The sequence below is a fragment of the Cicer arietinum genome, chromosome 5, assembly GCF_000331145.2.
Source record: "Cicer arietinum cultivar CDC Frontier isolate Library 1 chromosome 5, Cicar.CDCFrontier_v2.0, whole genome shotgun sequence".
Taxonomy (NCBI): Eukaryota; Viridiplantae; Streptophyta; class Magnoliopsida; order Fabales; family Fabaceae; genus Cicer; species Cicer arietinum.
In genome coordinates, this window is record NC_021164.2 from 76,175,504 (window position 1) to 76,191,043 (window position 15,540).

Here is a 15,540-nt window from a genome sequence, read left to right on the forward strand (position 1 = left end):
AACTACATATATCACTACCACTACATTATTATTTGCCTAATCCTATATTACCTAATCACAAACGTCAGCCACGAGTGTATACATCACGTTGAACTTTTATAAAAGAAATAAAAGACCATTAGCACCAAACAGAAAGCAAATAAAGTGTTACCCAACTTTTCCAAACAAAAAGTATGTTATATCACTTTATATCTAAACAATTTTTACTATTAAGTTTTTCTCTTTGAATTAAACTTATGCAATATTAAAATTCTAACGCATATGCGGGCTGGTCCAACACACTACGAGGCTTAAAGCGAAATTATTAGACATTACATTTTAAAAAATTAATAAATAAACAAATTATTAATATTTTATTCAATAACTATAGAAAATTTCATTAGTAGAATTAATAGTATTATCAAATTTATTTTCTCTATATTTTTCAAAAAATAAAATAAGGCATTTTAACAGTTCTATAACAACATCAATAACTCATGTAAAAATTTTCATCTTTTAGTTGAAGAATAAAATAGTGTGTATACTACAACTCCAATCATTCATGTTAGCAATATGTTCCCTACTTTGTCTCATGATTTCTCAATTTATAACTAATATTTTTCATATGATCAATGTGTTCACTTTTGTCTCATAATTTATATTTTTTTAGACATTTCTAGTATATTAAGAGACTTTTTATAATTATATAAAGTAATTAGAAAAAATATTTACATTTAGATATATTTTACATAAAATAAAAAATTGATATAAAATCACTTGGAAATATAAAAAAAAAATATAATTATAATTAGGCATAAGTTAATAAATTTATATATGAAATCAAGCCAATTAAATATTCTTAATTACTTTTCTTAATTTTCTATTTAATCTTAAAAAAAAAAACAATTGTTTTTAATAAATACGAGAATATTTATTTTTAATTATAAAATGAGTCTAGAGAGGGTTAACAAACTTTAAAATAAGGTGAATTATCGTTTCATTCGACACATCCAACAGTTATAATGTATTTCTCTTCAATGTTATTTTGTTCAAACTTTTGATCAATTTGCTTTTTAATAAAGTTTATTTGAGTGCAATATTAGATTTCACATAAATATTTATATAAATATGTAACTAAGAAAGAAAAAAAAATACCACATAACATATTGTAGTTAATAATTAAATGAAGAAAATTCTTTAAAAAATAAAGATTTAATTTGTATATCTGTAAATATTTTTTATAGTGTCAGAATTATTAGTTTTTTTATATTTTATCGTAATTATATCAAAAATCATACCTATAATAGTAACGTGTTGAAAATATAAATTTTTTTCACCGTCATAGTAAAGAAAAAAAAATCAATTATATGAAGAAAATAATTTAAATCAAGCTTTACTCCGCATAGAGACATGGACACATTGTTTGGTTGAGGCAACACTAAGACAAAAAAAAAAAAAAGATTGGTTGTAGAGAAAAGTTGAAGGAAACAACAATAAAGTTATGCATGTACAAAAGTATATCTCCTCCGGATTAGAAATTTGGAAAAACTGATTATTGTACTTTTATTTTAAGTCTTCCTCTTCATTAGTTACATTGCATATGTTTTTGTTCATTTAATTATTTAGTATTTTTTTGAACTGTACGAATTATTTTTCAGATATCTTTCAGTAAAAAAAAGTCTTATCATTTTATTAAATGTACATTTTTTTTAATTAATTAATTTATTTTCTTTTCACTTTCAATCATATTAAAAAATCACTCCACTTTCTATTCATGTTTAAACCATTTTCATTTTTTTAATATTATTTCTTCCTTATTTCTTTTAAGGATCCAAACAACACATGAGAGGTTGAGACAGGGGAAAAACCAAACACCATTATTCCAGGTTTCTAGAAGGAGCAGGTAGAAGAAATTTACAATTGTGTAGGTGTGTGGACATATAAGCTTTTAATTCCAATCAACAAACACCTGCAATTACATTTCCACGTGTCTGAGTTTACGGTCCAGATCAACCAACCAGAAACAAAGATTAGTCATTATAAGAAATATATTATTGATAAAGTACCAATACAGAAATTATGAATATAAAAAAACACAAAACAGAAGAGAAAGAAATAATGGTGGGGGTGTAAAAAGTAGAAAGAAGAGTCAAGAGTCAATGAGTTGAAATCTGAAAGTCCTTACAAGGCTGCTGCTAGCTTTGGTATGCAGACCATGGTCTCCTTGAATTTCAATGCCATCTGTTAATAATAACTACTTAAACTGTTTTCAATTTCATACCCCCAAATAAAAAAACAACCCAAATCGTTTCTCACTGATTAGTTTTCCAAAACCTCATGGCTTCCGTTGAATCAGAACCTAGCAAGGTTCAAGAAAGTGTTGAAGAAGGGACCAATGAGGTTGTTGAGCTCAACAATAAAACCAAAAATACTACCAAGAAGATGAAGAAGAATAATAAGAAGAAGAAGTTGTCTTTACCCAAATTTGGTTGTTTCAGAATTGAACATGATGCAACAGGTGAAGGTTTTGATATAGAGGTTGTTGATGCTTCCGGTCACCACCGTCCTAACCCTACTCATTTGATCATAATGGTTAATGGTCTCATTGGCAGGTTTGTTTCTCACATTGCTTTTTACTTTCTCAAGGTGTCTTTTCTCAGTTTATTTCCTACTTTCATTAGTTTCAAGTTTAAAGTCAAAAGTCAAAAGCTTCGGATCATAGTTTCAAGTTAAATGAATGTTTGGTACTTTGGTTCTACTTTTGGATGGTCCAAAATTGATTCTGAATCTAGGCGAGTATACTTGATTTTGATATCTTTGGTTGTTCTGGAGCATAATTGATTTTTGCCTCTAAAATGGGAGCTTATGTACATAGAATTGATCTTTAGTGTCAAATTTATTATTCAACTCACTTTTACCTGAGTTTATCCAATAATAACTCACTTTTAGTCTTAATCAAAAGTATATGATTGGTTATGCGACGGCAAAAATTGATTTTATTTAAAAGTGAGTTGAATATAAAGTAGTTTATGTTTACGTAAAAGTGAATTGAATAATAAATATCAGTGTAATAATCACATTTAGACTCAAAAGTTTTAAATCATAACTTAAAGTTAGAATTTGGAGGCAAAATCAATTCTACTCGAAAACAACCAAAATCAATTTTACACCTCCAGAATCCATTATGGCTGCTCCAATCGTGGGCTAAAATTAATTTTACGTAATCAATTTATTTAAAATTGATATTTTTCGTTGCAGAACCAAACACAACCTTAAGTGTGGAAACATGTATCAAAACTATGACACCAGCTGATTATGTTATTTTGATTAATTAATGTTGTTTGTTAAGTAATTTATGGCAATGCTTCTATATTGCAGCGCTCACAATTGGAAATACGCTGCAAAGCAGTTTCTGAAAAGGTACCCTTATGATGCTATTGTACATTGTAAGTTCCCTTGATCCTGGTAGCTTCCTTTTTTTTTTTTTAATCATTTACAAATATTTAATGATTATCATCAGTTTTATGTTTGGTATCAGTAGATCAGTACAAGGAATCTCAGTTTCTAAAGTAATTATTGTATGTAACGGTTGTAACTTGACTAATGCAATGCATAATATTGGTTTTTGAACCTTGTAACATTCTAGAATTACATAAGTTAAGGCCTTGATCCCATTTTCAGCATAGGGTGGAAAGAAGTGGAATATAATGCAATAGGCTGGTTAGATTTAAAAATGGACGATATTATTGTATTCCACGGTCCCCCCTATACCGCCAATTCAAACATACTTGTGATTCGATTAATCATTGCATTTATATCATCATGATGTATATATAGTATGTAATCAGCTTTAATCTGTTTTTTTTTTTTACAGTTAGTGAGGTTCTTATTGTCCCTGACATTTATTTTGACAATGTAGATTATTTTCACTCTCTTCTCTATTTCATTCTTTCACAGCAACACTGGCTTCCGTAATTTAATGTATTATTTTGCGATGCAGGCAGTAAATGCAATTCTTCAATGTTGACATTTGACGGCGTTGATGTCATGGGAGATAGATTAGCAGAGGAGGTGTGTGATGTCTTTGACATTCAAATCAAATATTTGTATAATTTTTTATTGCATTTGCAGTTCATATTGGATTTCGTTACAGTATAACTATTCGTTGAATCTGTGTTGATCTTAGGATATTGATTCGGTTTCAATTCTATTGCATCGAATCCAGAAATATAAATTTTTGTTGCTTCTCTTTTCTCAGGTTATATCAGTTATAAAACGCCATCCAAGTGTTCAGAAAATTTCATTTATAGGTCATTCTTTAGGTGGCCTGATAGCAAGGTATGCAATAGCCAAGCTTTATGAGAGAGATGTTTCTAAGGAACTATCTCAAGGGAATGGACATTGTGAGAGTCAGATTTCAATTCAAGAATGCCGTGATAGAAAATATGAAGGAAAAATTGCAGGACTGGAACCTATAAATTTTATTACATCTGCTACACCACACCTTGGTTGTCGAGGGCATAAGCAGGTAATTCTTTCGGACAGTATATTATGTTTTTTTAATTAAATTTTTGTATGAGTTGTCTGATGCAACTCACTGCAAATTATTTAGTTTCTGTTTCCACACAAGTGATGGTTACTAGTGGTAATTAAATAGCAGTTTGCAATACCATAGCGTTAAAAAAAAATTTATGTCTTACTAATCTGTGTTGGTGAAGGCTTCATTCATGACTTGGTTTTGGATTTTCGCGTACTCCAGGTTCCTTTGTTCTGTGGATTTCGCTCTTTGGAGAAAACAGCAACCCGTCTCTCATGGTTTCTTCGTAAAACGGGAAAGCACCTATTTTTAACCGATGGTAAGAATGGGAAACCTCCTCTTCTTCTCCAGATGGTTCGTGACTCCGAAGATATAAAATTCATGTAAGGTTTATAATTTGGTTAATGTTTTAGAAATTGAGTCATGAACAAATAACATATTATATCTCTTTCTCTACAGGTCTGCTTTGCGGTCTTTCAAACGCCGTGTTGCCTATGCAAATGTTCGTTATGACCGTATCCTTTTGTTTTAGTTCTGCAGCATTTATCATTCGATATTCTATTCTTATCACAATTTATTGCAACTGTCTATAAGTTTACATCTTGACTCCTATATAGAGCTGGTTGGATGGAGCACATCATCTATAAGGCGTAGAAACGAGCTTCCAAAGGTAGACCATCAAGCTCATGCACCGTGATATACATAATTCATTTGAAATGTGTCTAACTAGATTTTTATTTAGCGGCAACATCTTCAAAGAAACAAGAATTATCCACATATTGTAAATGTAGAGACAGCAAAACCTACTTCTGTTAGTTCTGTGGCAGACCAAGTTCCAAGTGAATCTAAAGTTAGTAGTGGATTGGGTAAAATTGACTTGGAAGGTATTTTATCTTTTTATACAGATGAACTTCATCTTGTGTCTTATGATATCTAAAAAGTTCTAGGTGTTAGATAATATTATTATATATTAGTAGTAAGGGTATTTTAGACAATTCTAGACAATTCTATTCTTTTATATATATACTCATTGTAATCCTATTAACTGTGGTTTTGGTTCATTCTATATTATGAAACCCTAGCGTGGTTGTTTCTCTTCTTCCTCTTGCTTTCTCTTTTCTTTGTTAATATGGTATCAGAGCCTATTTCGATCCTCCTTGAACGATCCCGCCTATATATATACTCATTGTAATCCTATTAACTGTGGTTTTGGTTCATTCTATATTATGAAACCCTAGCGTGGTTGTTTCTCTTCTTCCTCTTGCTTTCTCTTTTCTTTGTTAACATGGTATCAGAGCTTATTTCGACCCTCCTTGAACGACCCCGCCTCTATTCCGCTGTCGAGTTCCCAACAATTAGGGAATATAATTATAGTTTCTCTTTTCTAACATTCCAATATTCAGTGAGATTTTTTCGTTAAACCGTGTCCCAATTCTGCTTTACCCTTTCTTTGTAGCTTTTCGTTTATTTTCGATAGATCAGTAAAAAAAAAAATTATTAGGTTCTATAAATCTTTCCACGAGCCATTAGGGTTTGACGCTCTAACCAACCAGGATGATTGATAATTATCATCCTGGGATCTACCGTAGAGAAGAGAGAGACTATTTTGATAGAAAAGGCAACCACCAAAAGAGAAAAGAGAAGAGTAACCATGTTCCCGATTTTGTTAAATCAGTCTCACAAAAATATCGATTGCGCATTCGTTAACCGTTGGATTTGGCTGATTTTTGGACAGAAGGTTCACAACATTCAGGTCTTCGTCTTCAACGGTCGGATCGGTAACGACGTCTGTAAGGGGAGAAATCGTGCTCGCACAGCACCAGGTTATCCCTAATTTATTTTGTCTCAGTAATTGTGTTTGTCTCATTATTTGTATGGCTTTGAGAGAAGGTTTGGAGGTTCATTGTGTTGTTTTGAAAAATGGGTTTTGTGTTAATTTGTATGTTGGGACTTCTTTGGTTGAAATGTTTGTGAGAAGTTTGGTTTCTTGGACTGCTGTTATTGTTGGGTTTGCTAGGTGTGGGGATATGAGTGAGGCCAGGAAGCTTTTTGATGTTATGCCTGATAGAGATATTGCTGCTTCTAATGTTATGATTGATGGGTATGTGAAAATGGGGTGTATGGATTTGGCGAGGGATTTGTTTGATAAGATGAAGGATAAGAATGTTATTTCTTGGACTAGTATGGTTCATGGTTATTGTGAGGATGATGATGTTGTGGCGGCTAGGGTTATGTTTGATTGTATGCCTGTCAAGAATGTGCTTAGTTGGAATGCGATGATTAGGGGATATTGTGAGAATAGACGACCGCACGATGCGTTGAGGTTGTTTTGGGAAATGAGGGGACGTTTGGATGTGGAAATGAATAAAGTGACGGTTGTGAGTGTTCTTCCTGCTGTTGCTGATTTGAGTTCTTTGGATTTGGGTGTTTGGATTCATGTGTTTGTGCAAAGGAACCGACTTGATGAAGATGTTCATGTGTATGCTTTGGTTGATATGTATGCAAAAGGTGGGGAAATTGGAAAAGCTAAATTGCTTTTTGAGGAGATGAATGAAAAAGATACATCGTCGTAGAATGCTTTGATAAATGGTTATGGTGTCAATGGTTGTGCGAAGGAAGCGTTAGAAGTATTCGCAGCAATGTTACGGGAAGGATTTGAACCGAATGAGATAACAATGACTAGTGTGTTATCTGCTTGCAACCATTGTGGTTTGGTAGAGGAAGGAAGAAGATGCTTCAAAGAAATGGAGAGATTTGGAATTGTGCCTCAGATTGAGCATTATGGTTGTATGATTGACCTTCTAGGAAGGGTTGGATACTTGGATGAGGCTGAAAATTTGATCTTCTGTGTTGTCGCTCTGTCTGTTGCTTCTTCTGTTTGATTGCTAATCTCTCTAGTGATTTGCTTTGTTGCTTCTCTCTTTGTTTAGTTTGGTTTGATATGATTTAGTTTTGTTTGGTTCTATTTGGTTTGGTTTGTTTGGATTTGGTTTCGTGGTGCTACTTCTTTGGTGGTTCCTATCTGTTGATTTTGATATGGTTGTTGCTCCTTGGTTTGTTTGGATTTGGTTTCGTGGTGCTACTTCTTTGGTGGTTCCTATCTGTTGATTTTGATATGGTTGTTGCTCCTTGGTTTGTTTGGATTTGGTTTCGTGGTGCTACTTCTTTGGTGGTTCCTATCTGTTGATTTTGATATGGTTGTTGCTCCTTGGTTTGTTTGGATTTGGTTTCGTGGTGCTACTTCTTTGGTGGTTCCTATCTGTTGATTTTGATATGGTTGTTGCTCCTTGGTTTGTTTGGATTTGGTTTCGTGGTGCTACTTCTTTGGTTGTTCCTATCTGTTGATTTTGATATGGTTGTTGCTCCTTGGTTTGTTTGGATTTGGTTTCGTGGTGCTACTTCTTTGGTGGTTCCTATCTGTTGATTTTGATATGGTTGTTGCTCCTTGGTTTGTTTGGATTTGGTTTCGTGGTGCTACTTCTTTGGTGGTTCCTATCTGTTGATTTTGATATGGTTGTTGCTCCTTGGTTTGTTTGGATTTGGTTTCGTGGTGCTACTTCTTTGGTGGTTCCTATCTGTTGATTTTGATATGGTTGTTGCTCCTTGGTTTGTTTGGATTTGGTTTCGTGGTGCTACTTCTTTGGTGGTTCCTATCTGTTGATTTTGATATGGTTGTTGCTCCTTGGTTTGTTTGGATTTGGTTTCGTGGTGCTACTTCTTTGGTGGTTCCTATCTGTTGATTTTGATATGGTTGTTGCTCCTTGGTTTGTTTGGATTTGGTTTCGTGGTGCTACTTCTTTGGTGGTTCCTATCTGTTGATTTTGATATGGTTGTTGCTCCTTGGTTTGTTTGGATTTGGTTTCGTGGTGCTACTTCTTTGGTGGTTCCTATCTGTTGATTTTGATATGGTTGTTGCTCCTTGGTTTGTTTGGATTTGGTTTCGTGGTGCTACTTCTTTGGTGGTTCCTATCTGTTGATTTTGATATGGTTGTTGCTCCTTGGTTTGTTTGGATTTGGTTTCGTGGTGCTACTTCTTTGGTGGTTCCTATCTGTTGATTTTGATATGGTTGTTGCTCCTTGGTTTGTTTGGATTTGGTTTCGTGGTGCTACTTCTTTGGTGGTTCCTATCTGTTGATTTTGATATGGTTGTTGCTCCTTGGTTTGTTTGGATTTGGTTTCGTGGTGCTACTTCTTTGGTGGTTCCTATCTGTTGATTTTGATATGGTTGTTGCTCCTTGGTTTGTTTGGATTTGGTTTCGTGGTGCTACTTCTTTGGTGGTTCCTATCTGTTGATTTTGATATGGTTGTTGCTCCTTGGTTTGTTTGGATTTGGTTTCGTGGTGCTACTTCTTTGGTGGTTCCTATCTGTTGATTTTGATATGGTTGTTGCTCCTTGGTTTGTTTGGATTTGGTTTCGTGGTGCTACTTCTTTGGTGGTTCCTATCTGTTGATTTTGATATGGTTGTTGCTCCTTGGTTTGTTTGGATTTGGTTTCGTGGTGCTACTTCTTTGGTGGTTCCTATCTGTTGATTTTGATATGGTTGTTGCTCCTTGGTTTGTTTGGATTTGGTTTCGTGGTGCTACTTCTTTGGTGGTTCCTATCTGTTGATTTTGATATGGTTGTTGCTCCTTGGTTTGTTTGGATTTGGTTTCGTGGTGCTACTTCTTTGGTGGTTCCTATCTGTTGATTTTGATATGGTTGTTGCTCCTTGGTTTGTTTGGATTTGGTTTCGTGGTGCTACTTCTTTGGTGGTTCCTATCTGTTGATTTTGATATGGTTGTTGCTCCTTGGTTTGTTTGGATTTGGTTTCGTGGTGCTACTTCTTTGGTGGTTCCTATCTGTTGATTTTGATATGGTTGTTGCTCCTTGGTTTGTTTGGATTTGGTTTCGTGGTGCTACTTCTTTGGTGGTTCCTATCTGTTGATTTTGATATGGTTGTTGCTCCTTGGTTTGTTTGGATTTGGTTTCGTGGTGCTACTTCTTTGGTGGTTCCTATCTGTTGATTTTGATATGGTTGTTGCTCCTTGGTTTGTTTGGATTTGGTTTCGTGGTGCTACTTCTTTGGTGGTTCCTATCTGTTGATTTTGATATGGTTGTTGCTCCTTGGTTTGTTTGGATTTGGTTTCGTGGTGCTACTTCTTTGGTGGTTCCTATCTGTTGATTTTGATATGGTTGTTGCTCCTTGGTTTGTTTGGATTTGGTTTCGTGGTGCTACTTCTTTGGTGGTTCCTATCTGTTGATTTTGATATGGTTGTTGCTCCTTGGTTTGTTTGGATTTGGTTTCGTGGTGCTACTTCTTTGGTGGTTCCTATCTGTTGATTTTGATATGGTTGTTGCTCCTTGGTTTGTTTGGATTTGGTTTCGTGGTGCTACTTCTTTGGTGGTTCCTATCTGTTGATTTTGATATGGTTGTTGCTCCTTGGTTTGTTTGGATTTGGTTTCGTGGTGCTACTTCTTTGGTGGTTCCTATCTGTTGATTTTGATATGGTTGTTGCTCCTTGGTTTGTTTGGATTTGGTTTCGTGGTGCTACTTCTTTGGTGGTTCCTATCTGTTGATTTTGATATGGTTGTTGCTCCTTGGTTTGTTTGGATTTGGTTTCGTGGTGCTACTTCTTTGGTGGTTCCTATCTGTTGATTTTGATATGGTTGTTGCTCCTTGGTTTGTTTGGATTTGGTTTCGTGGTGCTACTTCTTTGGTGGTTCCTATCTGTTGATTTTGATATGGTTGTTGCTCCTTGGTTTGTTTGGATTTGGTTTCGTGGTGCTACTTCTTTGGTGGTTCCTATCTGTTGATTTTGATATGGTTGTTGCTCCTTGGTTTGTTTGGATTTGGTTTCGTGGTGCTACTTCTTTGGTGGTTCCTATCTGTTGATTTTGATATGGTTGTTGCTCCTTGGTTTGTTTGGATTTGGTTTCGTGGTGCTACTTCTTTGGTGGTTCCTATCTGTTGATTTTGATATGGTTGTTGCTCCTTGGTTTGTTTGGATTTGGTTTCGTGGTGCTACTTCTTTGGTGGTTCCTATCTGTTGATTTTGATATGGTTGTTGCTCCTTGGTTTGTTTGGATTTGGTTTCGTGGTGCTACTTCTTTGGTGGTTCCTATCTGTTGATTTTGATATGGTTGTTGCTCCTTGGTTTGTTTGGATTTGGTTTCGTGGTGCTACTTCTTTGGTGGTTCCTATCTGTTGATTTTGATATGGTTGTTGCTCCTTGGTTTGTTTGGATTTGGTTTCGTGGTGCTACTTCTTTGGTGGTTCCTATCTGTTGATTTTGATATGGTTGTTGCTCCTTGGTTTGTTTGGATTTGGTTTCGTGGTGCTACTTCTTTGGTGGTTCCTATCTGTTGATTTTGATATGGTTGTTGCTCCTTGGTTTGTTTGGATTTGGTTTCGTGGTGCTACTTCTTTGGTGGTTCCTATCTGTTGATTTTGATATGGTTGTTGCTCCTTGGTTTGTTTGGATTTGGTTTCGTGGTGCTACTTCTTTGGTGGTTCCTATCTGTTGATTTTGATATGGTTGTTGCTCCTTGGTTTGTTTGGATTTGGTTTCGTGGTGCTACTTCTTTGGTGGTTCCTATCTGTTGATTTTGATATGGTTGTTGCTCCTTGGTTTGTTTGGATTTGGTTTCGTGGTGCTACTTCTTTGGTGGTTCCTATCTGTTGATTTTGATATGGTTGTTGCTCCTTGGTTTGTTTGGATTTGGTTTCGTGGTGCTACTTCTTTGGTGGTTCCTATCTGTTGATTTTGATATGGTTGTTGCTCCTTGGTTTGTTTGGATTTGGTTTCGTGGTGCTACTTCTTTGGTGGTTCCTATCTGTTGATTTTGATATGGTTGTTGCTCCTTGGTTTGTTTGGATTTGGTTTCGTGGTGCTACTTCTTTGGTGGTTCCTATCTGTTGATTTTGATATGGTTGTTGCTCCTTGGTTTGTTTGGATTTGGTTTCGTGGTGCTACTTCTTTGGTGGTTCCTATCTGTTGATTTTGATATGGTTGTTGCTCCTTGGTTTGTTTGGATTTGGTTTCGTGGTGCTACTTCTTTGGTGGTTCCTATCTGTTGATTTTGATATGGTTGTTGCTCCTTGGTTTGTTTGGATTTGGTTTCGTGGTGCTACTTCTTTGGTGGTTCCTATCTGTTGATTTTGATATGGTTGTTGCTCCTTGGTTTGTTTGGATTTGGTTTCGTGGTGCTACTTCTTTGGTGGTTCCTATCTGTTGATTTTGATATGGTTGTTGCTCCTTGGTTTGTTTGGATTTGGTTTCGTGGTGCTACTTCTTTGGTGGTTCCTATCTGTTGATTTTGATATGGTTGTTGCTCCTTGGTTTGTTTGGATTTGGTTTCGTGGTGCTACTTCTTTGGTGGTTCCTATCTGTTGATTTTGATATGGTTGTTGCTCCTTGGTTTGTTTGGATTTGGTTTCGTGGTGCTACTTCTTTGGTGGTTCCTATCTGTTGATTTTGATATGGTTGTTGCTCCTTGGTTTGTTTGGATTTGGTTTCGTGGTGCTACTTCTTTGGTGGTTCCTATCTGTTGATTTTGATATGGTTGTTGCTCCTTGGTTTGTTTGGATTTGGTTTCGTGGTGCTACTTCTTTGGTGGTTCCTATCTGTTGATTTTGATATGGTTGTTGCTCCTTGGTTTGTTTGGATTTGGTTTCGTGGTGCTACTTCTTTGGTGGTTCCTATCTGTTGATTTTGATATGGTTGTTGCTCCTTGGTTTGTTTGGATTTGGTTTCGTGGTGCTACTTCTTTGGTGGTTCCTATCTGTTGATTTTGATATGGTTGTTGCTCCTTGGTTTGTTTGGATTTGGTTTCGTGGTGCTACTTCTTTGGTGGTTCCTATCTGTTGATTTTGATATGGTTGTTGCTCCTTGGTTTGTTTGGATTTGGTTTCGTGGTGCTACTTCTTTGGTGGTTCCTATCTGTTGATTTTGATATGGTTGTTGCTCCTTGGTTTGTTTGGATTTGGTTTCGTGGTGCTACTTCTTTGGTGGTTCCTATCTGTTGATTTTGATATGGTTGTTGCTCCTTGGTTTGTTTGGATTTGGTTTCGTGGTGCTACTTCTTTGGTGGTTCCTATCTGTTGATTTTGATATGGTTGTTGCTCCTTGGTTTGTTTGGATTTGGTTTCGTGGTGCTACTTCTTTGGTGGTTCCTATCTGTTGATTTTGATATGGTTGTTGCTCCTTGGTTTGTTTGGATTTGGTTTCGTGGTGCTACTTCTTTGGTGGTTCCTATCTGTTGATTTTGATATGGTTGTTGCTCCTTGGTTTGTTTGGATTTGGTTTCGTGGTGCTACTTCTTTGGTGGTTCCTATCTGTTGATTTTGATATGGTTGTTGCTCCTTGGTTTGTTTGGATTTGGTTTCGTGGTGCTACTTCTTTGGTGGTTCCTATCTGTTGATTTTGATATGGTTGTTGCTCCTTGGTTTGTTTGGATTTGGTTTCGTGGTGCTACTTCTTTGGTGGTTCCTATCTGTTGATTTTGATATGGTTGTTGCTCCTTGGTTTGTTTGGATTTGGTTTCGTGGTGCTACTTCTTTGGTGGTTCCTATCTGTTGATTTTGATATGGTTGTTGCTCCTTGGTTTGTTTGGATTTGGTTTCGTGGTGCTACTTCTTTGGTGGTTCCTATCTGTTGATTTTGATATGGTTGTTGCTCCTTGGTTTGTTTGGATTTGGTTTCGTGGTGCTACTTCTTTGGTGGTTCCTATCTGTTGATTTTGATATGGTTGTTGCTCCTTGGTTTGTTTGGATTTGGTTTCGTGGTGCTACTTCTTTGGTGGTTCCTATCTGTTGATTTTGATATGGTTGTTGCTCCTTGGTTTGTTTGGATTTGGTTTCGTGGTGCTACTTCTTTGGTGGTTCCTATCTGTTGATTTTGATATGGTTGTTGCTCCTTGGTTTGTTTGGATTTGGTTTCGTGGTGCTACTTCTTTGGTGGTTCCTATCTGTTGATTTTGATATGGTGTTAGATAATATTATTATATATTAGTAGTAAGGGTATTTTAGACAATTCTAGACAATTCTATTCTTTTATATATATACTCATTGTAATCCTATTAACTGTGGTTTTGGTTCATTCTATATTATGAAACCCTAGCGTGGTTGTTTCTCTTCTTCCTCTTGCTTTCTCTTTTCTTTGTTAATACTAGGCATGCCCACTTTGTTAACATGTGAGAATGTTTTGTCTGTCACTGGAGAGAGCTTGGCCGAAGCTCAAAAGATAAGCATTTTTGCATACTTTTGCGAGATCAAATGGCCCATGAAAGCAAAACTGGAAAAAAGAAACCCCGAAACAAAGTTGAAAAAAAATGTTTTTTCTTTGTTGAAGTTAATTTTTCATATTATTATAAGGAGCCGAGGTGCCTATATGGCTGGGATCTCAATCTCTATATAGTGATGCTTTTTCATGCCTCATTTTTGCTATATTTTGGTGTAGAAAGATACTGACATCCTAGTTGTCTTTCTTTCTTGAGGGCTGTTAAATATCAGAATCAAATTATTCAGTTTTTGACATATATCTTGAAGGGAAAAAGATATTCCAAGGTCTAGTTTGGATTAGCTTCTAACTCACATGAGCTTCACAAATAAAATGAACCTACAAATTTTTCACTTGTGAAAAAGTTCAAATGAGCTTATAGATGTTCATGGAGAAAATAAATGAGAGAATTTCTGAGGAACTGAGATGTAGAAGCTAATTCAACTTATACCAAAATGAGAAGCTGATGTTTAATTAATAAACTCAATTATTTTCCATTAGCATTTTTGAGAGGTGTAGTTTTTGTTTACACACTAAGGTATTATGTGGTATCTATTGGGGGTACATTGGACCCATGTTCCTTCAATTGGAAAAGGCATATTAATATTACTATCCTCTTTGTTTACCCTCTAACTACTAGGAACCTTGAGAACCAAACCTGCATATTATTTGTTCACGTTTTGGGCTTAGATGTTTCTATCTCAGGTTGATGATGAAAAATTGATCTAAAATATATCACATTACAAATTATTCACACTTGCAGAGGAAATGATCAGAGGCCTAACAACTGTGAGTTGGGATCGAATCGATGTCAGCTTCAGTGGGAGTAAGCAGAAATATCTCGCACATAACGCAATTCAGGCAAGTTTGTTTCTGCTTTTTGAAAACACACCCTTTTTCTAGTGTTATCAATGTTACAAATTATCTGTTTCGAAAATCTCTAGTGATAATAGTTTGATCCTGGCATCTTATTATTTGTCCTAACTATTAACAATTAAATATATTGTTGGATTTTGTTTTTATATTTCAGGTGCAAACATACCGCATCAATTCGGACGGAGCAGATGTGGTCCAACACATGATTGACGATTTTCGATTATAGAATTTTTAAATATTGCCCCTTCTAGTCTTAGCATATAGGGTAATAATAACATTCTTTTTTAATTGTTTCCACTGATTAACTGTGAGAAATTTGAAATTTAGGTACAATTTCCTTTATTGTAAAAAAGAAAATGTCACTGGAAGTTGAAAATATATGTATGACTGTCAGTCTGCCACAAAGAGGGGTGGGGGTGTCTGTGCTTTTATACTGCCTATAACTTAATTATTGCCTCTCGATCTTTTTCTCGTTTTTCTGAAAGAAATTGGAAATATGATTATTTTTTTATGTAAAATTAACAAACATGTCGATCGTTCAAATTGGAGTTTGTGCCTACATATGATATGAAATGCTCTTTGAAGTGGTAAAAGTTTCAAATAAATTTATTATCAGTTTATATATATATATATATAATTCTTCTATTGACCACCTTTAAAGTCAACAATACTCTACAATACCAGAGATATAAATTTATTTTTTCGAATCGTCATCGAATTATAATATTTACGTCGTTATTTCAATTATAAAAATTAAAAATGGTCATTCTACGTGTAAAAAAATATGTGTGATCTTTAAAATTTTAAATATTTTTAAAAAATATCCAAAGTAGACTATGTCTATATTAGAATTTGGCTTAAGACTCCTTCCTTGTACACGATCTTGCGAA

The 15,540-nt window shown here is 35.2% G+C and overlaps 1 protein-coding gene across 2 annotated transcripts; it reads left to right on the top strand.

Moving 5' to 3' along the window:
- The first annotated feature begins 1,944 nt into the window (after positions 1-1,944).
- On the top strand, positions 1,945-15,121 carry LOC101497956 (lipid droplet phospholipase 1). 2 transcript variants are annotated; one of them, XM_073369263.1, is made up of 10 exons: positions 1,945-2,591; positions 3,358-3,425; positions 3,980-4,050; positions 4,238-4,507; positions 4,739-4,899; positions 4,976-5,031; positions 5,134-5,186; positions 5,259-5,400; positions 6,252-6,339; positions 14,538-14,635. In XM_073369263.1, exons 1-9 carry the CDS (start codon positions 2,317-2,319, stop codon positions 6,296-6,298), a joined length of 1,143 nt encoding a protein of 380 aa, XP_073225364.1. In that variant the 5' UTR covers positions 1,945-2,316; the 3' UTR covers positions 6,299-6,339; positions 14,538-14,635. The 2 variants fall into 2 exon arrangements, with proteins under 2 accessions (XP_073225364.1, XP_004501086.1); XM_004501029.3 differs by lacking the exon at positions 6,252-6,339 and adding an exon at positions 14,805-15,121 and having other exon boundaries at positions 1,971-2,591.
- The last annotated feature ends 419 nt before the right edge of the window (positions 15,122-15,540 follow it).

Coding starts and splice junctions, on each gene's coding strand:
- LOC101497956 (XM_004501029.3), top strand. CDS start 2,317: ATGGCTTCCGTTGAATCAGAACCTAGCAAGGTTCAAGAAAGTGTTGAA. Junction 5,187..5,258: donor GTAGAAACGAGCTTCCAAAG/GTAGACCATCAA, acceptor ATTTTTATTTAG/CGGCAACATCTTCAAAGAAA. Junction 14,636..14,804: donor TCGCACATAACGCAATTCAG/GCAAGTTTGTTT, acceptor TTTATATTTCAG/GTGCAAACATACCGCATCAA.